The sequence below is a fragment of the Falco rusticolus genome, chromosome 4, assembly GCF_015220075.1.
Source record: "Falco rusticolus isolate bFalRus1 chromosome 4, bFalRus1.pri, whole genome shotgun sequence".
Classification (NCBI taxonomy): domain Eukaryota; kingdom Metazoa; phylum Chordata; class Aves; order Falconiformes; family Falconidae; genus Falco; species Falco rusticolus.
This window is the reverse complement of record NC_051190.1, coordinates 28039126-28063213: the sequence shown is the minus strand read 5'-3', so window position 1 is coordinate 28063213 and position 24088 is coordinate 28039126. Positions and strand designations below refer to the sequence as shown.

Here is a 24088-nt window from a genome sequence, read left to right as displayed (position 1 = left end):
TACCCATCAGGTTTTGGGGAACATGTGGCTTGGACAACATGTGTCTAACAAGGCTGAGAGCGTTGCTAAGGCTGTCCCCAGGCCACCAAAGCCAAGAGGCCCCTGCCATGGAGCCAAGTGTTGCTCTCCAAAGAAACCAGATCCCTGAGTAGGGGATGGACAACAGAAACACCCAGCTCTCATCCCTGGGCTCTATCATCTCCTACAGCCAGACTTAAGGATCACACCTGGCAGGAACAACTCCTCCCTGTACACATCCAGAAAAGTCTACAAGCACTCCCCCTAAACAAGAGCTGCCAGCTTTGCCTGGAGAACTGCTTCCACTTGTACAGGCTGAACCAGCTGGCCTTCATTAGCACTCAGAATTGTGGCCATTAAGGGCTCATCTGCACTCCTCGCCCATCCCTGCACGGCCGTCTCAGTGCAACCCATACAGCACATCAGTGACAGCCCAGGACTCACACGTACGAAGGCAGCATCTCTGGGGAGGCATTAGCATCCTTTGCAGCACATTTATTTCTTTTCTGGTTGCAACGTGAAGCTTCATGTTCTGCAGAAGCTGATGGGCCCCTGCCCAAAATGCCTCACAGCTGAGGAGGTGCCCTCTCACCCTGGGAGGCTGCTGCACGCAGGTGGCTGGAGCTGCTCCCAAAATCTGCAGGAATGGATCCACCCAAGTCACCAAATCCAGGGCCCTCACTCCCAAGCTGGTGAAAATCCTTACAGCTGCTCTGTCTTCTACCTTTCCTGTACCTCTCGGAAAGCTGTCGCTGTACTTATTGCCTCTTTTAGGCTCCACTTTCAGGCACCAAGCCTGGGGTTGGGATCAGACCCTGAATTCGAGCCAAGCCGAGCACACCTGGGCAACGAAGCGGGAGGTGGGAGTCAGCAGAACATCTCGGCACCAATTTGCTTCTCAGACACGGCTGGCACTTCATTAGCTTCAAATGCACTTCACTCCCTCACATGGAGCCTGGGCAGCTTTTAGGGGGCACCTGCAACCCAGCTATTCATCCACTCTGAATGTATTTGGTAATTTATTGGCTCTATTTGAGCGGAAAAGGCAGCTTTGCAGGTCCCGCTTTCTTCCCAGGCTGATGCAGAAGCACAAAGTACTGCTGGTGGCGGGGGACTGTTGGCTTCAGGAGGGGAGAACGATGAAAACCTCCAATAAGCAGGGCACTGATTTCACATGCTGAGAGCTGATTCAATTAGTTATGCAATGATTGCTCTGAAATTACAAATCCACTCATGACAGAGAGAGCTGCTTCACTGCCTTTTTCTGGCTGGTATAAATAGTTTGTATTCTAAATTGAATTTAAAACACTGTGCGTCACACTACTGCTAAAATGGGAGCTGCTGTTTGAGTGCTGAGAGAGTGGAAAAAGAAATATGGGGTGAGTTACCACCTTTGGAAAGTAAAAAGAAGTGACCATACAGGTGACTGAGTCACAGAGGGAAAAATGCAGCCACATGCCAGTTATCTGTACCAACTTCCTAATTCCCTGGAAATTATTCTGGCGGGGTTTGCATGGATGGCAGCTCCTGGCTCACTTAAGAGAGCTTTCAAAGCATCTCAGCCGGCAGCAGAGCTGAAGCTGAAAGAGAAGGCAGCACTGCCGGGATCAGAGGGAGAGCCCATGTGCTGCCGGCAGCCTCGTCGCTGCCCTCGCCTTTGGAAAGGCACATCTGAGCAGCGAGGGGCCGTCCCTAAGCCCTCCCTAAGCCCTTCGGGGCAGCAGCTGGATCGCCCCCAGCACAGCCCAGCTCCTGCGGCATTGTGCTGCTGCTAACTCCCCAGCTGGGACTCAGACACCAACTTTTATTTAGCTGTCACAGCCTTCCAATGGGACCCCCGGCTCCTTTCCGAGGCCCTGCGAGAGCCATCCCGAGCAAAGCAGAGTGGGAGCCGGCACGGGGCTGGAAGCACCGGTGCCTGCCAAGCCTTGCAGCGATATTTCAGTAACAATTTGTTCCGGTTCTGGTTCTATTCCTTGAATGACTAATTAGTTCTGGCTCGGTTCTAATTTTCTAATTTTAGTCATTTCTAACTAATATTAGCTCTTGTCTGACCCATGGCTACGCAGCTGGCTTCAGGGTTTTACAAAATCATGATTCGACGTGTTATTATTTACTGCATGATGGATGCAAAATGCTTTCAGCATCCTCCGTGGCCGTGTGTGGGGCACAGCAGGGCTGTGACTGGCAGCCTCCCAGGAGGGCTGCCTCCATCCCGGTGTGCCGTCCGCTCTCCCAGCCTTCCGCACTGTGCTGCCTGCAGGAGAGCACAACATAGGGGAGGGAAAAGCCCCCCACCATGGCTGTGCACCCCGGTGAGGGACGGAAAGGAGCATTTTTCTCTTTCTTCCGACCTCCAGGTTTGGAAACCGAGTTAATACAAAGTTTCCTGACTTACCCAAGGGTCAAAGCAATAGAAAAATTCAAGGCTCCTTTTCTAAAGCTCCCAGCCCTCTGCTTTCACTTTAGGATACTTGGTGAGGGCTGTAAGTAATTTTTTTAATGTTTCCCCCAATGCTCGTTATTGAAATAAATCAACGAGCGGATGTGGCTGCAAAGCCGGGGAGTGCTCCTGGGTCCCATGTTCTGCCTTTGGCAGGCCGTTCGGCACTCGTTGGGGGCAGGCGCAGCTGGCTGATATTCCCAGGGAATATCCTCTTCCCGACGTAAATTCAGGGCTGATTTCTACGTAACTGAACCCAGCCATCTCCCCAACCGCTCAGGCAAGTGCGTAAACAAAAATGAAAGCACCAACACGCATCCCCAGTGGCTGCCCTGATGCAAAATGGAAACGCTCTGAGTTTTCTTTTCTTTTTTCGGGCAGGCAAACCTTCCCGAGCCACCTCGAGAAGGGCCACAAATAACCATTTGAAAAGCAATTTCATCTCACGAACCTGTCTCTGCAGCTGATCAACAGGAAACACTCTTTACAGCTCTGTGTGTATGGCAGACCATCGCCTCTCATTAATATTTAGTAATTGTTTCAAGGAAATTGATTATTTTTGTCTGCCATCCAGGGAAGCTGGCTGTTGAACACGCTACGTTTTAACTTGCTCGACCCCAGCTCTGAAGCAGGGACTTTGTGCTGTTTCGCCCGAGTCCAGGTCTACATCTGGCTCACCCAGAGATGGGGAACAAACTCACACAGCCCAAAGGCTCAGGTCTAAGCGACATTTTGCAGCTCAGTGCTATCCAGCCGCTCTATGCCCTCGCTGCCCCATCGCCACAGCATCTTATGGCGGTGTGGCCACTGGTGAATTTATCCTTGCGGCATGCCTGGGAGCTGGGATGGATCAGCAGCTCCCTTCAACCCAAGAGCAACTGAGGCACTCGAGGGCTGAGGCCAGTGGCTGCTCCCAGCTCTCCAGGGAGCAGGGTGGAGGGGCTGTGCTCCTGCATTCCAGGAATTCCTGGACCCTTTGCCCGCCCCCCCCCCCCCCGGGGAGATGCTCTGCCCACTTTTAGGGATGCTTCTTGCCCTGGCCAAACTGTTGGCATAAAAATATTCGGTGCCCAAGTCTGGGCTGGAGAAAAGATGACAGTGAATAGGATACGCTACCTTCACTGTACCTGCCTTGCAGTATTTGCCAGCATGAAGGATTTTGCCCCATCACGTGGCGTCTAGGAAGCAGCCTGCCAAGGGATCCAAAAGTCAGAAATTCCACAAAAATCTCAGAGGAAGAATAAACAGCTCCCCAGGGCACATCTGAACCCCGGTCCCAAGGGGATACATGTCCATAGGGTGAGCCCTGGATACACGGACGGTTCAGCCCTGACTCAAAAAAACCCTTCAGACAAAACCAACCTGAGCAAATTTTTTAACTTTCTCCTTCTGTCTGACCTCTCCTAGACGAGCCGTGGGGACACGTCCTCCTGTGGGTGCTGGGGCAGGAGGAACCCTGACTCTGGATGGGAGCATCTCCCGTTGGGGCAGACGTGCCCTGGCTAGCTTGTAACCCAAGGAAAGGGTGGGAAACCTGACGTTACCATTATTGCACGTATGGAGACCAGAGGCACCAACCTGTTCCCATTATGAAAAATACATTTTTCCTTTCTGTTTCCCTGGAATCCTTCATTAAAGCATAACAACATTCTCTGCCCTCTGTCACTTCTTGGATGCTGGAAAGTGACCCTGCTTGCAGCTGTTACATTTGTCGAAAAGACAGGCAGGAAGAAGTTACACCTGAGCACCCAAAGTCTGACTGCGGTGCTGCCAGGAGCGAGCAGGGAAGCAGAGCCAACACAGCGCGCAACAGCAGAGCAGGCTGCAATATAAATGCACATCCACCGCCCGCCTGCGAGCACTGGGGCTGGCTGACCTTTGCTGAATGCCAGAGGAGCCAGCCTTTCTGGCTGTCCCAAGTGACCGCAGAGGAAATGAGTGTGGCCTGACCTTATCCCTCCTAACAAACCCCGCTCGAGCCCCTCTGCAGTTGGCAGCGCTTAGTGCAGATGGTTTATTGCCCACGTGCCGGTAGGGAAGCGCTGATGGTGCTGGTTGAACACCGTGGCCAGGCTGAAAGCTCCAGCCTGGGCTCTTGCAGCCACTCAAGGCAAATGTCCCGAGTGCTTGTGCCGCTCCTAGGTGAGAAGAATTCTCCTTCTCTAGGAGACTGCAAACCTCAGGAGAGAGAGGAGGGGAAACCGCAGGGCTGGTCCTGGGGAGGATTGTGCCTGGCAGCCCCGAGGGATATTGGGGGGCAGCTCGGGCAGTTTGCCGGCACAGGAACACCACCAGCCGAGGCTGGCATGTGCCCATGTGCAGCCTCATCCAAAATACCAGCCTGCTGAGCACCTGCTCTGGCATGGGACACCGGCACGGGCTTTCCGAAGGCATGTGCAGAAAACACCCGGGGGACCAGCGTGCCACTGGCAGCAAGAACATGATTAGCAGGAGCTCTGGGCAGCGAAGGCAGGAGAAAAAGAACAGAACAAACCACGGTTTAATTTGTACAAGCTGGTAATTATAGTTGCTATCTGTCTGAAATCTCTATTGAGTTTATTTAAATATGTTCTCCGTGAAGGCCATTCAGACAGGAATTATCAAGGTGTTGCAGCAGAGGAGATAATGCCATGCAGTTTTCAACAGATCAAGGGCTGATTAGGAGGAATTAATTAGCTGCTTAAACAGTCCTTGACTCGCTGCAGCAATTAGCCGTCACCTCCCCGCAGTCACGTTCCCGGTGCAGCAGTGGTGGCGATACCAAGCGCCCACCAGCAGAACTGCCTTCCCCGCGCCGCTGCTGAGCTCCGGGCCAGCCCCAAGTGGGCGCAGGGCCCTGGGAAGGTACCCTAAACCCCCCAGGCGTAGCCCATGGCCAGGCCTTGGCAGACAGGCGTTGGGCTGCTGTGACTCCCCTGCACCCACTGTGAAGCCCGTTGGCGGTCGGTACACGTGCATTGGCTGTGGCTCCCTGCATGAAGCAGACAACGGGTGTCTTTCCTCCTCCAGCCCTTGGCGAGCCAGTCCCTTGTGCATCCTCCATCCACCATCCCTTATATGCTATGAGCCACCAGTTCTCAGCTGCGCTCCACCACCGGGGCCAGCTGAGCATCCAGCAGCCTTAATCCCATGTGCCGTCATTTGCCCTCCCTTTGGCAGGGCAGGAGCATTGCCCTCCCCTCTGCCCATCCCAGCTATCACCCAGCCTCCCTGAAGTCCCCATCCCACCCAGCCCTGCTTGCCGCAGCCCCTCCGTTCTGCCGCAGCGCTGCTCAGGGTCCCCTGCTGCTCATCCCTGTTCTTCCCAGCACAGAATCCATCTGAAGGGCGCAGCTGAGGTGGGCACCAGCTCCAGACCTGGCTGGCAGCAGGTGCCACAGGGCAAGCATGGAAAGCTGGTGTTGCCGAGCTGCCTGAGGAAAGCAGGCTGACCCATCCCCAGCTGGACACTTGCCAGAGGCAGGAGGAGAAGCCGGCACTCGGGGTGACCATGAGATTGCCTTCTGTCCCTCCTGCCAGCACAGCTCCCTGGGGGACCCAGCGGCAGGCTGCCAGCTCCTGCCAGCACCCTAATGGGCTCCACTTTGTTTAATTGCTTCCCGCCTGCACTGGGAAAAGCCACGGTGGCTCCGGACTACCCAATCCAGAGCCCGAGTTATTTCTCTGAAGGCTTCTTGACTCACAGGCACTCAATTAGAGAGAGCCACGAGATGGTAATGGAGCCCGAAAGCTTTTTAGCAAATGATTAAAGCCCTGTGAAGTTCCCCCACTAAGTACTGGAGCAGCAGCTTCCAGTTCGTGCAATTAAATCACTGAAGCGATATTAGAAGAGACAGGCACCATCTTAATGGCTTCATGCGAGCTGTAAGGCAGCGCAGGCTGGAGGCTTTGCCCACAAAAAGTCTTGTAAAGGTCTTTTTATGGTAATGCACCAAGAAAAGATGCACCCAGAGATGGACTGCTGATGAGCAATGGGCACTGGGGACAACGGGTGACATTCTGTGCCCATGCACATGGAAGCAGAGCAAGGCAGGGACTCCTGTCAGAGCCTGGAGGCTCCGGGCAACCCAGTGTGACGGGCACAGACCTGACATGTGCCCCAAGAGATGGGGACAGGCCAGCTCAGCCACAAAAGGTCTCCCCCCCAGGAGGCTACACCAGTTAGTTTTTCCCCTTTCCCATTCCCCCACTGGTACGATGGCAATAACAGCTGTCAGCAAGCCACAGCCAAGCAGGATAGCTTAGCTCATCCGTGTCTGCCAAGGGCTTTCAGTTTGGAAAGTAAGGCATCAATGTGACGCAAGGAAGACTTTTCCATTGCCTCTGACAAGCTCTGGATGGGGGGGCTGTTGTTTATTCCAGCCAAAAGCAACAGCAGCGGGGTTTTGGAGAGACAAGGCGGTGTGTAGACTGGCTATGCAACGACAGTGCGGTGTGGAACAGCCAGCTGGAATGATGGGGCTGCACACCCAGGTGACGGTTTCACAGAGGGAAAAAACACATTTGCAGGCTCTCACAGTGGAATCGGAGGCTTGGAAAGCACAAAGAGCTGCAAAAAAAATTAGAATATCCAAGGGGTTGAAGAAGAGAACTATCTACAAGCAGAAAGCAGGGCGAGCTCCTCTCGAAAACCAAGGGGCTGGCTGTGGAGCTGCAGCACTGAGATGAGCCAGTGTGACAAGCCCTCGCTGCTCGCAATGCCCATCGCCCAAACAAGCGAGTTAAGAGGACAAAACACAAGCTGGAGTGCCTCTTCTAGTGACTCTTTCCCAACAAATGCTGCGTTGAGGGGGTCAATAGGGTCCAGTCTGAGCACTTTGACACAGGGAGAAGAGTAAAGTGACTCAACTTCTTCAGAATCAGAAAGATGCCTATTAAAAAAACCCAGCCTGCCTCTATCATTTACGAGCTTAGCCTAAAAGATAAACCCTGCTGGATCCATCCTCAGTCAAAGTAATTGGACTGAAATGGCACAGATCACCTCAGCTAACAGTCGTGAGTTGGGGAAACAAAATAAGCCAGCAGGTAAACAGATAAGGGTTTCATAAGGACTAGGTACGCTTTACCTCAAAGCCATCCCTTGAGATTACCTCCACACGAGCCTTTACCTTGAATCTACTCATGATAAACAGCTTGATAATAAATTTCATTTCTCTAATAGTGCTTATGTGATTTGTCAAAGTACGATCTCATTAGCTGGCTGCAATGAAAACAAGCCCCTGCTTAACATACGCCAAGGCAGCCGGGTCTGTCAATGTTCCATGAGCCACATCCTCACCTCTTCAATAAAAACAAAAATGACACGGAATATGGGCTGTATTTGCTAGCAATTTCCAACACAAAATCTGAACAGTTTCTCCTCAAGGCTAGGAGCTCATGATTTATGTCCGACGAGCTGGAAGCTGAAGGCAGGTGATTTCAAGTAACCCAGAATGAGCTGTGTTAATTAATTTTGAGAGTGAGCGTAGGGAACCCTTACTAGCAGCTCCCCAAGAGTGAAGGGGAAGGGCAATGTGCTCCAGCCACAGGGAATCAGGCTGCACGGTGCAAACCCACTCTCCCGGCCAACAAAACCCATGGAAAAAGTATCTGTGAAATAATGATTTCTCCAGAGCGCAGCATGGGATGGGGAAGGACCTTTCCAGTCCCTGTCTGGGACATGATGGGGATGGCCAAGCACCAGGAGAGACACAGGCTGCATGGGGGAACGGTGAGCAGTCGGGATCCACCCAGCTCCTCTAAACCACTAATACAACCAAATAAAACAACCTCCCAAGATTAGAGAAAGGCAGAGGCTGCCCTTACACAAGTATTTGGGGCTCTGCTAGAGCCCAGACGCAAGGCAAGTGCTGCCAGACGAGCATCTAGTGTGCAGGACAGTGAAGCATTTTGCCCAATGTTTTGTTGGATTTTTTTTCATCTTCCATGCCCAGATGACTTGGCCCACACCTTCCCATTGCACACAGTTCCCATCCAGAAAACCCCAAACCTCGTATTTTCATACTTTTTTCCTGATGCTCAGAGCATTTTCTCTGAGCAAAAACAGGTCTGATTTTGCCCAGGCAGTCCACAGCAGGCACCTTCCCAAACCAACCATAAGTAAAGGTGTGGGTCGTCTCTCAAGTGACTGAGAATATTCTGCCCACCTCACATCCTGTATTTGCCTTTTTTTCCCCCTGTTGATCATACTCATGCAACACTAAAAAAAGCAAAACCGGGGAAAGTGCCTGAAGTGTTATACACACAGCTGCTTTACCCGAACAGGCCGTCTACCCAAAAGACCCATTTTCAAACAAAGCGATCCAACAATAGCACTGACAATGTTTGAACTGGCATCGATTTAGAAAGACAAGCTCTTTGCTGCACCACACTGTCAGCAAGTGCTCAGTACAAATGCCACGTTACAAGACAAACACCTCTATTTTATTTTTTTTAAGACTTCCCTTCTATTTTTGTGCCTCCACTCCATTGCATTATTTCTAAATCAGGCTCTGGATCTCAGTGGATCCACAGGGCTGAGGTCAGGCCCCTCCAAATTTGCTGCAGACTTCAGTGCCTTGGGTTTTGTTTCAAATGTGGGGACAAAGCTTTCTACGTTTGTCACAAAGCATCTATCCTGCTCTTCAAAGCTTCCCAACGATTGCTGCAAACCTCTAGCTGAAACCGCTATTGCTGTTGCAAATAAGGTCAGCCTGATTAAAAAACAGTCATTCTGGCTGGAATAAAAACGGACAGTCTTCAGCAAGCGCATCCTGTGTAAGACACGTCCTCTCACCGAGCTGCGACAAGCCTGCACTTGCTTCAGGTAAAAGGAAACTGAGGTCACCTAAAGACTCTGGCATTTCTGGCAGCCTCTGATTCACTGCAAAGAGACCATATAGAGCTATGCCAGAGATATCAGCTAACTCAAGTGCCTTTTTGCTCTCCTGTACGACCTGTATTTAGTTGCAGATATGCGTTTGGGTACCAGTGTGAGCTCTGTCACTGTGTCCCTAACCAGCTGGACTTACAGATGTGTCACTGCCTGCGACCGAAAACCAGGGCTGGATACTGCAGTATTTCAAGTTGGGCAATTCTTCAAGCAGATGTGGCCCATGGGAGTGGAAATACTTTGGCTCTGTTGTCTTGAAGATTAAATAAGCTCCAGTTCACCCAGTGTATGAGTAAGAAGGAGCTGACAGGAGAGAAGGGGACGGAGGAAAGCTGAGGGTGATCAGCAAGCAGAAGCCTCTCGAGATGCAAACACATCAGCACACAGCCACACAGCCCCACGCGGAGGAAGAAAAAGCAGCCGAGCCATCCCAGCACTGCCTGGGATCTTGTGTTTGATGTGAGGCTTTCCAGACCCAGGCATCATCCTTGCAGTTTGCTCTCATTAATAGGTTTGCTTGGATTCCAGCTCAGCCCAGCTCATTAGCCACACCACCAAATCCGACACTAATTCTGCATCACTTCTAATGCTACAAATAAATAATAAAATTGCCTCCACGCAGGGGTTGTTTTCTTCCTCTCTCCCCCTAATGCAGGTCTGGTAGCATCTCATGTATCCGTTAATGAAGTCCATTATATCCAGAGTTTCTCAGCAAGTAAAAATTACAGTCATTAGCCAGTGACTGATGAGAGACAGAAACACCATTTCTGCCCGGGCTGGCAGTAACAGTACACCAAGTACAAGTCCCAGCAAGTCGAGCCTTACTCTCCTGTAATATGGTACCCAATGTTCTTCATTAGCATCTCTCTTTTTAATAGAGCAAGACAGCGTCCTGTGGCAGGTCGCAATTACACACAACAATTAATTCGGGGAGAAACAATGACGGGTGTCACAGAGGCATATTTTGCAGTGGGGTTGTCAAAAGGTGAAGTGCAAGATGACTAGGAACATTTTCAAGCCTAAAACCGAAAACAAAACAAGTGGATGCACAAGTGACAGCATGGTAGAGGAGACATGGCTGGTTTCCTTGTACACTGCTTTGTAAATTCTGTTTTAAATAGTAAAGAAACTCAACAATTGTTCTTTTGGTTGTAATACCCCAATGACCAGGACCGGCAGTCTTGGATCAGGACTTCTTGTGCCATTTGCAAACAACACACAAAGCCAGCTTGGCTTCTCCCAGAGCTGCAGTCGCTCTCTTGCTGCCCTTTTGTGAAATCAGGGTTTAATTCTCTGGAATAAGTCTGCTAATAAGGACTCCCAATACACCCATCCTCTGGACAGCGTGTACTCGCTCATCGCTCCCCCAGGGGCTGTGATGGGAGGGGGGACGGGGAAGGGGGGAGAAAAGAAATAATAAATCCGCCTCGCAGAGCACAACATGCAAGAGAAATCTAATACCCCTTCACAGAGTAGTGAGAGTTCGCTGGAAAAGAGGTACTGGTTGCACTGGCCGCGCTCGGTGGAGTGCTGATTTCGGCTGGAGGGCCTCCCGTCCTCTCGCCGCTTGACATATCACGTTCCACGCTCCGTGTTAAGCCTCCCCTGGGAACATTTCCCACGGCACCGAGGACACACGTGTTTGCAATGCTGCTGCTGTCCCAGTGGCCAACAATAGAGAGGGACAATTTGATCTTTATGTAAGGCGGGCAGCCGCGCACGCTGTTCCCCTCTCCTCGGGGATAAGATGTTCAAACCGCGCGGCACAACAAGTAATAACGACCTGAAGGGTTAAACACAATCACTAAACTCCTCAGGCTCGCTGGTGTTACCACTGGGGTGTCGATGGGTGTACCCACACGCCCCGCGGGTCTTGTTCAATGCAAGAAGCGTAACCCAAAAGCCGAACGAGCACTCAACCCCAGACCCGGTGATCTGAACCCCAGAGGAGATCCCTTCTCCTTTTGCAGCCTCAAAGCCCAACGCCAAGACACACGTACGAGCCTGGCATGCAGTGCTCAAACCTTCTTATGGTCTTCTGCACCATGCATTTCTACCAGAGCCCTGTGTGAAAGTGGATGGGGAAGGCTGATCAAACCCTTCCAGCTAAGGATCCCCACACATCCCCACCAGGGACCAAAGCCTAACTGGTACAGGCAGGAAAGTAAGGTTCCTCCATTGGGCAATGCACTCGCTTTGGCTTCCAAGTACATCAGTCTCTGGAAAACAATTGCACGACAAAGCCTCAAAATGAAATTCATTGCTGCTCTCCAGCCTTGGGAATCAAATGAGTAACTCTGCAGTGATTAACACAATGTCCTGGTAAAAATAAACAGGAAAGGGCACTTAATAGGAATGCTTCAGAGTTAAAAATACTGTATCTCGTCTAAGGTCATTCAGTTTTTAATAGGAACAGCCATGTATGCCCCAAGGTGATCTGATCTGGTACTACTCCAGTCCTGTTAAGGGTGCATGCTGTAGTCACAGACGGAGGGATTTTTTTTTTATCCCAGTTCAAAATCGTTCCTGGGATTCTGTAGATTGAGCATCTGCTGTTGGACTCACCGCAGAAAACACAGCGCTGAAGGAAGAGACAGGAATAGGAACACCTGACTACATGAGGGGATTTGGGGTCCCTCCTCTCTTCACCCAACAAGACTGATGAGGAAGATGCTCAACTTCTTTCTAAAAGGGGCATTTCGATAGCAAAGGAGAGGCTTGAGCCAGAGGAGATCACGCTGAGCACCAGGCAGGCACAGAGCTGATGCTGCAGGAAGGGCAGCAGGCGAAAAAAGTAGGCAGAAGGAGTACTGTAAAGGATCATAAAAGCCGCATGTACATTTTCCTTCCCTGAAAATGTCTTTGTGCTTTTATGGCAAGGAGCTGCTACAATTACAGCTTCTTTTATAACTGAAGCACAAACCAGATAATGAGCAAACCTCCCACCACACAAAGGAGGCGACGAAGGCGTTCTGTGAGCCCTGATGGTCAGGCTTCCCTGCAACAGCCAAAGGCAGAGAAAATTGCTAAAACCCATCTCCATTTCACCCACTTCAGGGGTGTGAGCTGCTCGCAGCCCGCTTTTTCTTTCCAAAAGAGCAAAAAGGATCACACCAAAAATGATTGCGCCTACACAGACAGTGTGTGAAAACCCTTCAGCCAGACAAAGCAGCAGCTTGCACGTCCCAGCCTGCAGAACAAGCGCATGGCTGCATCATCCCTGGTCTGGAGGAAAAAGAGGGAATAAAAAAGGTTTTGCAAGGAAAAAACGCAAGCAAGTATTGCCAAATACAGACGACTTGGTAATGTACTGTGGAGATTCGTGATTTCAGTGACACACAGGAAAATCAAGAGCTCCTGCCAGCCTTCCTCTCCCCGACCCCAACATTCGCTGGGAGATCAGGGGAGTTTGATGAAGCCACATGCAGGTGCAGAAGCCTGCGGCTTCCAGCTTTTCTGGCAACCAAATTCATAATTTTCTAAGAGAGTTGCCCCTCTTCCCTGCACATGAGCAAGCGTGGAGGCTCGGATAGCTTGGCAGGGAAAAGGAAAATCAGGCAGCGGCTTTCTGGATAGGGCTATTTCATCCCAGTCCACAGACCTTCCCCTGGGTTGGGGCCACCTTCCAAAATCAAAACCCTTTGCTCTGAACAGCCAGTGCACCGCTGCTCGCAGCCCTCTGCAACGTATCAACCAAAGCCGCCGCCCAAGCATGCTCTATTGCCCACAGCTCCGGCACTGTAATGCATCAGCACCAGCTTCCAAAAATCGACTATTTCTTCCTGGGTTGGGGTTCAGGAGTTTTAAAGCTTTGTCAGGATACCTTAGAAAGGGGAATGTAAGGGAGCCAACACAGGCAGGCAGCCCTGGGGGGGGAGTGCAGATGCTTGTTTGCTTTAACTGAGACAAGGCTCCTAATATTTACCAGGAACTGGTGTCTGCCAAGTGCTGCTGTGATTGGGCTGCTGAACTATCTGGTTTCACACTCAAGAGGGCAAGGATGTGGGATGCTCCTGCCAAGTCCCACTTCCAGTGACTCGTATCATTGGGAACACAATCTAAGTGGAAAAGAGAAGGAGGGTTTTGCTTTACTGATTTACTAATCTGCTTTACTACTCATTTGCTACTGTCACATGAGCAACTGGAGATAAGTGTCCCCTCAGAGTTCATGAAAGGGGATGAAAATAGAGGAATGGAGGAAGCGTTTTCTTTGGCGTGACAACCCTGTGTGCCACCAGCCTGCTGCAAGCCTGATCCAGCATCCCCACCATGAAACCCCAACGCCTGCCTCTCCATCATGAGTCTCCAGGCATGCAGAAGATGCAATTGCATCATGATGGAAGCCAGGCAATGGTTCTTACGGAAATAACCTCCCAAGAGCAGCCAGCACACTGCGTGTTTCTGCATTTCTTCGTCAAAGCAGCCTATTTTGGGAGATCCCATCCTTCTGGGAACTGGGCAGGCTTCTGCTAAATGGTCTGTGCCATGGCACAGCTGGAGCACACCCAGCTCACATCGTGATTGCGGCAGGCACACAACCCAGGAAGCTCCCGCCCGGTGCCTGGACAGCCCGTGTCCCGGGGGAAGCAATGGGTTTCCCTGCTCGGGGCTCCAGCAGCTCCCAGCCCCAGGGCTACACACAAACACTGCCAAAGCCCAGCGCCACGGGGCGGGGGGTGGGGGGGGGGACACCCACTGTCTTCCACACTTCCCGGTCTGGGTAGATCATACTACCTTCTTTTTTGCCTTCAGCTGCATTTTTTGCCTTGTCCCACAGGATGCAGGTGGTTACGGACTCGCCTTTTCACAGACTAACATCTTTGAGCAGCACCTCATCCGCAGGAGAGTGTTCAGCAGAAGCATGGCACGGTAGGGAAGGAGTGGTACAGGAAAGAGCCTCTCCCTACGTCAAGGGTCTACAAGCTAAGCCTCTGATGCAAATGGAAACAAGACTCTTGGCTTAAACATATTTTTTCATCTTTTAATGTGTATGCTGACTTACTCTAGCAGGGCTCCCAGCAGCCCAGTTTATTTTTAAAACACTAAACCAGAGAAGTTCAGTACATATAACAAACACCCTGGGTTTCCAGAGACGCATTCTGCACAGAAGCTAAAAAACAGGAGGTTGTTTTCTGGGTCAGCTTGGCCATGATCTATAAGGACTGTGAGGTGAGAGACAGATTCTGACCTCAGTTTAGAGAAATGCTGAGCAGGCATATTGCACACTAGCTGGATCCCAAATTCATGCTAAGAACAGGCACGGAAACAGCTCAGCCACCCAAGCACACCCTGCTTTGGCAGGTACCTGTGCTCAAATGATTGCCACTGCCTTGCCTGGAGCCCTGAGGGCTGAGAACTTGCCTGGCTTGACACACAGATGAAGCATCTCAGCTCACAGCTGCTCAGCCAGGCTGGGGCTCTGCGTTTCCCCCCCGCCGCGGGCAGCACAGCCTGCAAGAACATCATAAAAAGACATTGCATAGCTTCTTAAAGCAGATGGAGATGAAACCACCACCACCCCTCGCTGGGAGGCTGCAGGGAAGCAGCGCTGGGATGACCGATGTGGCTTTCCCTCAAGGTGACAGCACTCCTAATTGTGTCGCTCCAGCCAGCAAGCTGGAGGATGCGACCCAGTTTTGGTGCCTGTTATGTGGCTTGCAGCGGTGCTGACACACTGGAAAAGCTAAAATTAGGAGCCAAACAGGCGCAGTGTTACACACCCAGCCAGGACTCGCTCTGTTATGAGATGGCCAGAGAATCGACGCTGTCCGCTCACCACGCGCGTTACAGCATCGCTGCAAAGCCCTCACCGCCTGAGTGGGAAGCATTACCAAGTCACTTGGAATAAAATTGCCACTAAATGCTGTTTGGGGAGGGGGGGAAGCAAATTCTCACTCTTTCTCAGGCATTGTAGGAAATGAAAACGGCTATTGCTGCCTGGTAGAGAGTCCAATTACGAATTATGTGCGTTCTCTCCCTGCACAAAGGATGAAAGGCATCAGAGCTGGTGGTGACATTTTAAGACCGGAGATGTAAGAGCGAATCCGAGCCTCATTGCAAGCCCAGCCTTACCCCAATAAAGAAACACTTTGTGCAGTCAATTGCCTTGCAGCGTAGCTTGAAGCCCTGCTATTGATCTAGCATCTGTTATAAGCAGATAATCATCGTCGCTGTGCCATGGCTTCTACAACGGGATCTAAAAGCACTTTCCAGAAGATGGTTGAGGCTGTTTTTCTGCTCTCACCCGCGGCTGCAGGCAGGCAGAGGTTTGTGGGAAAGCCCATGAAACTCTCGCAGGTTGGCAAATTCTGAAGGTCAGAAAAGATTAAATCACTGGGACTCATTCATCTCCCGACCCTGTAAACTTGAGCTAACCGAGGTGTGCTCGCCACAAGGCTCTGCCTGCTGCTCCAGCCCCAGCCCTTGCACAGCCATCTCATACCCTGCAATTATCATACCCTTTCCCCAGTCAGGTGCTAACACACTGCCCTTAAGCCACTGCTCAATCCTGCCCTTCTGTAAGACAGCGAGAGCTGCTGAAATCCCCCAGCATCAGGCATTTTTGTCTTGTCCCCAAAAGGCTTCTTGGAGTTTGGCTCACTGAGCCTCCCGGCCAGTTCCCAGCAGCCTGGGGAGGTTCTGGGCTAGGCACCTTCCTCTGAGTTTAGCAAGAAGTGGTAAAAGGTAGGTGAAATTGGGCTGCCGGCACCTGCAAAGTTCCCCCTCCTCAGCAGCACAAGCATTTCTGATCCACTTGGCAGATTCCTCCAGTCTCCAAAGAAGGAGAAAAGGATGGGAAATTAAAAATAAATGAACCAAGAGATATACATCCATCAGGAGCCAGGCGTTGTCAGCCCAGGTCCCTGTGCAACTACTTCTTTAATCAAAACCTCATGCAGTTTAAACACTTGACAGAAGTCTAGAACAGAGATCTTGTTACTCTGAACAGGAAAAGCTGCAACCTTGAAAAATAAAATCACATTTGTCTGACGGGGTCTATTTTCTTTAAAATCATGCTAAATTACACTAAGCCCATTCCTAACCGTGACATCTGAGGTTTCACCTCGCAGATTCCGGCGAGATGCATGGGTGTCTCGAGGGGGCCACTCGAGGTGACGGGAGGAGCAAGCTCCTGGGCAGCAGCTGAAGATGTGCCATTTCTAAATCGGTCCACGACACCAGGCATAAATTTTTAAGAGGCTCAAATCAAGAAAAAGATTGCTGATAGATGCGCTCCCCACTTGAAGCTTACTTGCGTGGTGATGGACGTCAGACCACCTGGCTCACAGCTGTGCCACTTGCCCGTTCGCTATTGAGTGTCAGAAACCTTCCAACTTTCTAGAAACTCCCTGTGTGCCAAGGCTCAGCGAGCTCTTTAAAGGCTCCAGCATGCAGGTTATCTGCCCCTCCTCACTTGAAAATGTTTGTCCCTGAGGAGCTGTTATTTAATACTTTCCTTAGTTACCAAGGGATGGGAAGTTTCTCCCATCGTTCTGAGGCTTTCCAAACACAGATGGGATTTATTGAAGTTTCTGCCACTCTGACCTTGTTAATGTTTTATGGCACGGCTCCGGTGACGCGCCTACTCCTCGCTGGATGCCCCTCTACAGCCCCACAGCGGCTCAGGTCTCCCAGCTGCATTGAGCATCTTTGGGGAGTTTTAAGTGACTTCATCCCCCAAACCAGCTCCGCTGCTGCCTTTCGGAGCCTCACCTGCACCCAGCCTCATGCGGGACCACGGCTCCCAGCAGCTCCTTTCATAACAGCCACAGCGGGTGGGAAAGCAGAGACAGCATGAGGAGGAGAGACAAAAAAGAAAAAAGGAAAACATCCAAGAATAGTGCAGGAACACACACAAGCTGTGCCATGGACAACATAACCTGGGAGCAACCTGGGGACAGGCAGGATTTTAATTGGCATGGAGGGGTGGAAGCAGATGGGGTGCGAGCCCTGGGTTTGATGGGGAAACGCAGCAGGCGATGTTCATGGTATCCTCTGGCACATGCCTGCAGGGAGGAGGGTGGGAACTGGGAGTCCCGAGGCCTTTTTTGGAGGGCTTTTCTCCCCTGCGGAGAACAGGAGAGAGCACCAGCACAGCCTGGCTGGAGTCCTGCAAATTGCCCCACTTAGGCTCTGGTCCTCTAAATTGCTCTCCTAACCGAACTGCATAAATCGACCCGATGAGGATCAGGGTTTTCTCCAGAGCCACACTCCCCCACAGCCTCCAGATTTCATGCTTTGTCCCCAAACCCTGCAGGTTCTGCCCCAGTGAAACATGCCCAGGGCTTACCAGGGCAAATGCCTTGCTATGCTCAAGGCCAAGCACCACACGGAGCCAGGGTTTCCCCACCACATATTTATTCAGCGGCACTGCACAGCAAGGACAGCCCGGCGCCAAACTTTGCAAGAGGCAGACCTGGCCAGAGTTCAGCAGAAACGGGGAATTAAGACACTGAACCAAATCAATGCATCCCCACCCAATTTCTACCCAAATCAGGAATTTCACGCACAGGAGGGTTTTTGATCAGGGTCCCACATTACTTATTAAGCACAGAGAGCAGAGAGTGCTTGGCACTGCACAGAAATCCAGTGTTTGCACTAAAGCTTTTGCAAGCCCAAAGTAATTCAGATGCAGAAGCAATCTCAGCTGCCAGGAAGGAACTCAAATAGCAAAAGACAAAGGGAGCCTGTGCAGGGATGCAGAGGAGGAAAGAACTGCTGTCTGGGTGCAGGCAGGGGACGCAGATCACATGGAAGAAAGGATGGGGAGGAGGTAAAGGAAACAGGTCAGGAAAAACTCAGGGATGGCTGGGGCCACTCCTGCTAAAATGCACCTGACAGCGGGGGCTTGCTTACATGCGACAGCCCCCCCTGCTAGAGCCTTCCAGCAATGCCTGGTGTGAGCCACACACCGGGACTGGCAGAGCCTGAAAACGCCAGTCATGTGCTCGGGAGCCTGGACAGAGCAAGCGATGGCCAGAGGCACATGGACTGTGAGAGCCACCCGGGCCGTTAGAGCCGGGGAAACGTCTAGTGCCACGCTCACCTCCCCAGAGCTTCCCACCAACACACCAGCTCAGGTTGCTCACTGCAAACCCATGCAGCGATGCCTTCTGCTCCCAGACGCAGGCCCTGCACGTCTTGCTTGCAGTGCCACCTGCCGCCAACGGCAAAGCTCTTCAGACACTGGAAGGGGACAACAGCAACGCAGAGCAATGAACTTCCTGCTGTTACATCAGCTTTCCCTGTCCTTTAACAGCAGCCAAACTCTTGATCCAAAAACAACGCTATTTCCCAAGCTGCAGGCATCCCACGAGTCGCAGGCGTAGCAGCAGACGCTAATAAAGTACTTTTTTCTTTCCCTTTTATGCAGTTTCTCGCTGGAGCCAGTCTCTCCCCTGAGAGACCACATCCTGAATCTTCTTGTTCATTGATTCTTTATGCTAAATGATGACTCCACTATTGAAATAATGTGGCACATTCTAGTTCGCATTTCAGACACCGTGAGATTTTTTAATAACAAGTTGCATGAAAAATTAGGGAGGCTGCAACAAAGAGCTCCAACAGAGGTTTCCAAAGTGACTCACAGCCAGGAGAGCCTCGCTTTTCCAAAGCCCAGCGTGAGACAATCTCAAGAGCCCCCGCACTCAGAGAGCGCCGAGCCCTCCCCCTCTGGAAAAATAAGGCCTCTATAAGGAGACTTCCCCAGGGTGAGAATCCCTGCAGGGAGGTTTGGCAGGTGGTTTTGGGAATCTTAGCTGAGACAACATCCCATTTCCACGAGTGCTCGCAAGGAGAAGGTTTCACCCCATACCTCAGCCGTGCTGCTGAGGGTGCTTGCAGGGTGGGAGTCACCTGGTGCTGCAGCCCACCTAGGCTCCCTGCTTGGCACATTGGCCCTGCAGTGCTCCAAACCAGGGCCAGCAACGACTCTCACTGCTCTTGCAGGGAGGTAGCAAACCGCAGCGGTGAAGGGCAGCAGAGACTCTTCCAGTCTCGGCTCCCAGAGTGCTACGGCACCCACAGAGACAGCGAGCATCATCCACGCACAGGTATCCTTGCTCCTGCTTAGGGAGGGCTTGCTGCCAGCTCTGCAGCTCTTTGCCAGGCTTTGCAGCATGATGGAGGGGGAATTTCTTCAGGTTAACTTTTGGCTGACTGTTTTTGCTTCTTGTCATCCACACAACCGGCTGCCAACATATTTCAAGGGGAAGCAGCAAGCAACGCATCCAGTGCAGCCCCTTGCCGGGGCTTAATGCCATTTATGCTCAGTCCCAGTGGTGACAAGTGCCTGGCTGCTGGGGTGGGAGGTGCTGCAGGAGGTGGCTGAACGATGGGTTTCATTGCTGTGCCCCCTCTCCCACGCCCAGTTTCTAATTCCTTCTGCATCCCATGCTGGCTCCCGCCTTCACCTCCCCTGTGACACCCATCACAGCCACCCCCAGCGCCAGTTCTCTCTGCAGCACAGCTCCCTGCTCACCCACTTCTAATGCCTAATAACTCGGCACCGCTCGCCCCACCCAGCCCAGCAGATTTTCCCAAAAAGGGGTTTTTCCTCCAGCATGGCCCAAGGGAGATGCCCCTGTAGCTGGGAAAGGAAGGCTAAAAACGACAGGGCAGCCGGCGTGCAGGCAGCTCTTACCATGTTCCAGAAGAGCGGGTTGAAGGCGATGGAGAGGACGGCCACAATGAAGCCAGAGTCGGTCACATCCACATAGCCGAAGAGCCGCGCCATGGCTGTCACATCCACCTGGGGAGGGAGAGCCAGTTACTGGGGGTGCAGGTTCCTGCAGGGGCACTGGGCAATTCATCTCAAACCGAACACTTCAGCTGCCCCCCAAGAGCGGACACATCTTTTAATGGCCCCAAGCAAAGCGCGATGTCAGGGTGCAAAGCCAAAAGGAAGGATGAGGGCTCCTCCAAGCCATCACCCCCCACACCTGAGGGGCACCAGGCTCTCGGGGAGCCCCACGTTTGCAGCAGTGCCCAGAAGGACAGAGGCACTGCAAGGACACTGCTGCTGTGAGGACAAGCACCAGTCCTACAGGGCAGCTGCCAACCCAAGCAGCGTTTCCAAGCTGCAGGCAAGGGAGCATCGTTTCACAGCGCTTCGGCATCCCCGGGGAACGAGGACGTCCCAGGGATGCTGGTCTGCATGAAAACTCCAAGCAAGAAACTGTGTCAGCCTCAAGTTTGCCTTCCATAAAGTAAGTGATGCAAACCCCCTCCACAGTGAGGGCTGCAAGGGTTTCCTGTCGTACTTAATGACAACAAATAGCCTTAAAGCTCAGTTTTCTCCCCTTTCTCCTTTTAAGAAAGAGGTATTTTTCCCAGGATGGCTCCCTGACATTGTCAGCGTTTTTACGTGCAATAAACCATGCTGCTTCTCCCTCCCCGCCCCCTCTCCCTGCAGTGGTATTTGGATGAAACACAGCCAGTGCCTTTTTTTTTTTTTCCCAAAAAACTTTGAAAAACAAAAGACAAAATAGCCCAGCCCAAGCCCTTCCCTCTCTTGAATCAGAATCAAGACAACACTCAGACGTAGAGGCCTTTTGCTTCCTAAACACAGCTGTGTTTGCAAGTCCTTTGGATGCCAGGGGACAGGAAAGGCTCAAACAGGCATCAGCTCCACCTTGCCTGTCCGGGACAGAAATTCCCACCGGCTCTTCACAAGTTCTTCAAAGCAACCAGAGCCTCAGTGGGATTCATGGAGAGGGGCTGCTAAACGCAGCACCTCTCGTAGCCAAAAGCAAAGGCCCTGGGAACGGCTCCCGCACTGTCCCGGGGCATGTCCAGCCGCTCCAGGTGCCTCCTGCACAGCTGCCACTGCCCGCGGTGCAAAGCACAAGAGCAAAGGCCGTGCTGCCCCAGGGACACGGGGGGATCCTCACAGGGGTCATGGCTGCCTTCAAACTGCTACCACCCCAGCTCCCACGGGCTCCTCCATCCAAGCCCTTGGGACACGGGTGCTGGTAAGGAATGATGGGAACAGCCCCTCGGGCCTGATCCTGACCCACCTTCCCCTACTGCCACCCTCCCCAGTCTCTCCTCCCCTCCCTTCATACCCGAGCAGCCCTTCGCCATCAGACCTCGCCTCTTCAGACCCAGCACAGTCAAGACACAACCCGGGCACCCAGACAGCCTCTGGCGCCGGGGCCGAACTGTCTGGTCTCGCTTCAATTGCAATCCCGTGGGACCAGGACAGCTTCTTTCCTCTCATTTTGTACGGTGCTGAGCACACCGCCAGCACAGGCTGAACAAAAGCTTCTTGACCTACTAACTCCTGGCTGGCAACAACCTTAACATTGCACTCCTTTTCTTCTCCTCAACAACCAAATTCGCTGCTGCCAGCGGGAGGCAGATTGGCCTGTGCCTACTATATGCTTTTAGGGATAAAGGGGGGCCCATTAGGATGAGCTGTCTTGGCAAGCTGCTGGGACAGCCACGTAACAGGCACAGAACATTCAACTTTGCCCCGTCCTCCCTGGCGGGTGAGCAATAATGGTGGCAAACACCACCTGCTTGCCTGCAGCCCCAACGTCAGGGAAGGCGAGAGCTGCACAGGCCCAGGGGAGAGCTGAGGGGCTGCACAGACAGGTGGGTGGGAGCTGGATGGGCACCCCGAGGAGAGTTGCAGGGGCACCCGGGTGGGAGCTGCAAGGACAGCCAGGTGGGAGCTGCACGGACAGCCAGGTGGGAGCTGCATGGGCACCCCGGGGAGAGCTGCAGGGGCATCCAGGGGAGAGCTGCAGGGGCACCTGGGTGGGAGCTGCATGGGCACCCCGGGGAGAGCTGCATGGGCACCCAGGTGGGAGCTGCACAGACAGCTTGGTAGGAGCTGCCCGGGCATCCTGGGTAGAGCTGCATGGGCACCCGGGTGGGAGCTGCAGGGGCACCTGAGCAGGAGCTGCAGGGGCACCCGGGGTGGGAGCTGCAGGGGCTACACGGACAGCCAGGTGGGAGCTGCAAGGGGCACCCAGGCAAGCTGGTGGCAGCACCCATGGGCCTCCGTGCGGTGCCGGCGGCGCCCTGCCGTGTCCCAGAGCCAGCCATCGTGGCTCGGGTGGAAAATGTGCCGGGGAGGGCAGCGGGTCCCTCGGGCCCCGAGCGGGCACCTGCAGGCACAGCCGGGGGGGGCGGCCACCAGCGCTGCGCAGCCCCGCCAAGGCACCGGGAGAGGCCGGGGCTGGGGGGATCCGGCCCCGGGCCGCCCCCCGCTGCCGAGCGGCAGCGCCCCGGGCCGGGCCCTTCCCCGGGGCCGCCCCGAGCCCGGCGCTCCCCGCCCGCCCCCCGGCCCCGCCGGTACCTGGCCGTACTCCAGGCCGCCCAGCCCTTCGCAGCACTCCCGCGGGAAGGGCCGGCCCCCGCCCGCCTCCGCCGCCCGCCGCCCCGCGCCCGGCCCGGGCCGCCCCGCCATGGGTTGGGGCCGGGGGCCCGGGGTCGCCCCGCCGCCGCCGCCTCCCCCCGCCCGAGGCCGGCCGAGCGCGGAGCCCCGCGGTGGCGCTGCCGGGAAGCCTGGGCCCGCCTCCGCCGGCAGGGCCGCGGCGCGGCGCGGGGGGAGCGGGGCCTGGCGGCCGGGCCTAGCGCGCCCCCGGGAAGCACTGACCTCGCCGCGGGCCCGGCCGGCTCCGTCGCGGGCTGCGCGAGTGTGTCCGGCCGCGGCGGCGGGGGGGCGGCCCGTGCTGCCGGCGCCTGGACTTCGGCCCTGCCGGTGAAGCAACCGGGCCGCGGCGCGGGGCGGCCCCCCCTCCCCGCGGCGGGCGGGACGGGCCCCCGGGCCGGGGATGCGCCCCACCGGGCGGCTGGCGGGGCCGAGCGGGGCTGGCGGCGGACAGCCCGGAGGGGGCAGTGGGCGCGAAACAGGGGGCTGCAGGGCAGAGACCCGGCCCTGCCTGTGCCCCTGCCTGGCCCCGGACCCCTGCCTGTCCTCCTGCCTGCCTGGCCCAGCCCCCCCTACTTGTCTCTGTCCCCCTGCCAGTCCTCCTGCCTGTCCTCCTGCCTGCCTCCCCTGCCTGCCCCCGCTGCCTGGCCCTGGCCCCCTGCCTGCCTCCCCTGCCTGTCCTCCTGCCTGCCTCCCCTGCCTGGCCCTGGCCCCGTGCCTGGCCCTGGTCCCCCTCATTGTCTCTGTCCCCCTGCTGGGCCCCGTCCCCCTGCCTGTCCCCCCTGCCTGTCCTCCTACCTGGCCCCAACTCCCTGCCTGGCCCCAGCCCCTCTGCCTGTTCCCATCCTCCTGCCTGACCCCCTGCCTGGCCCCGGCCCTCCTAATTTTCTCTGTCCCCCTGCCTGTCCCTGTCCCCCCTACCTGTCCCCCTGCCAGTCCCTGTCTCTCTGCCCGTGCTGCCCGTGTTCAGTGCTCGCACCAGGGCCAGAGGGAGGGAAACGGCACCAGTGGCTTTCTGGTGCTGGAAAGGCTGTGGAAATTAAATGTTGCTTGCCCAGTATTACTCACTCCAGGGAAAAATGTAAAGCCATCAAGTCTGGATGTATTTTAAGGACAATTCATTGCAGCCTACTCCCTTCAGCAGGTGTAGTATTTATTTTTATTGCTGTTATTATTACTACTAATATTTCTCTTCTTCACTCCTTTCAAAGATGTTTCTGGTTGATGCACATCGTGGGCGGCAGTCCTCGCCCTGCCTGTGCATAGGAAATCAGGTAGCACCATTGCTGCAGACCTCTGAGGGTCCCTGCATGGACCATCTGCTTTTGCAGACCCTCCTTTGAGGGGAAATAAATTTTCTTCAGAAAGGAGTTTG

At 53.9% G+C, this 24088-nt stretch overlaps 1 protein-coding gene across 3 annotated transcripts in view; it reads right to left on the bottom strand.

Moving 5' to 3' along the window:
* The window catches only part of PEMT (phosphatidylethanolamine N-methyltransferase), a 43473-nt gene extending 20414 nt beyond the window's left edge, over positions 1-23059 (bottom strand). For 2 of the 3 annotated variants that reach the window (XM_037384331.1, XM_037384330.1), the window contains exons 1-2: positions 22639-22745; positions 19975-20082 (exon numbers count right to left, since the gene is read on the bottom strand). In XM_037384331.1, the coding sequence (XP_037240228.1) occupies positions 19975-20067 (93 nt within the window). In that variant the 5' untranslated portion in view covers positions 20068-20082; positions 22639-22745. Of the gene's footprint in view, positions 1-19974; positions 20083-22638; positions 22746-22938 lie in introns of those variants that run through there. The other variant, XM_037384332.1, reaches the window with a different exon arrangement.
* Between the last annotated feature and the right edge of the window lie 1029 nt (positions 23060-24088).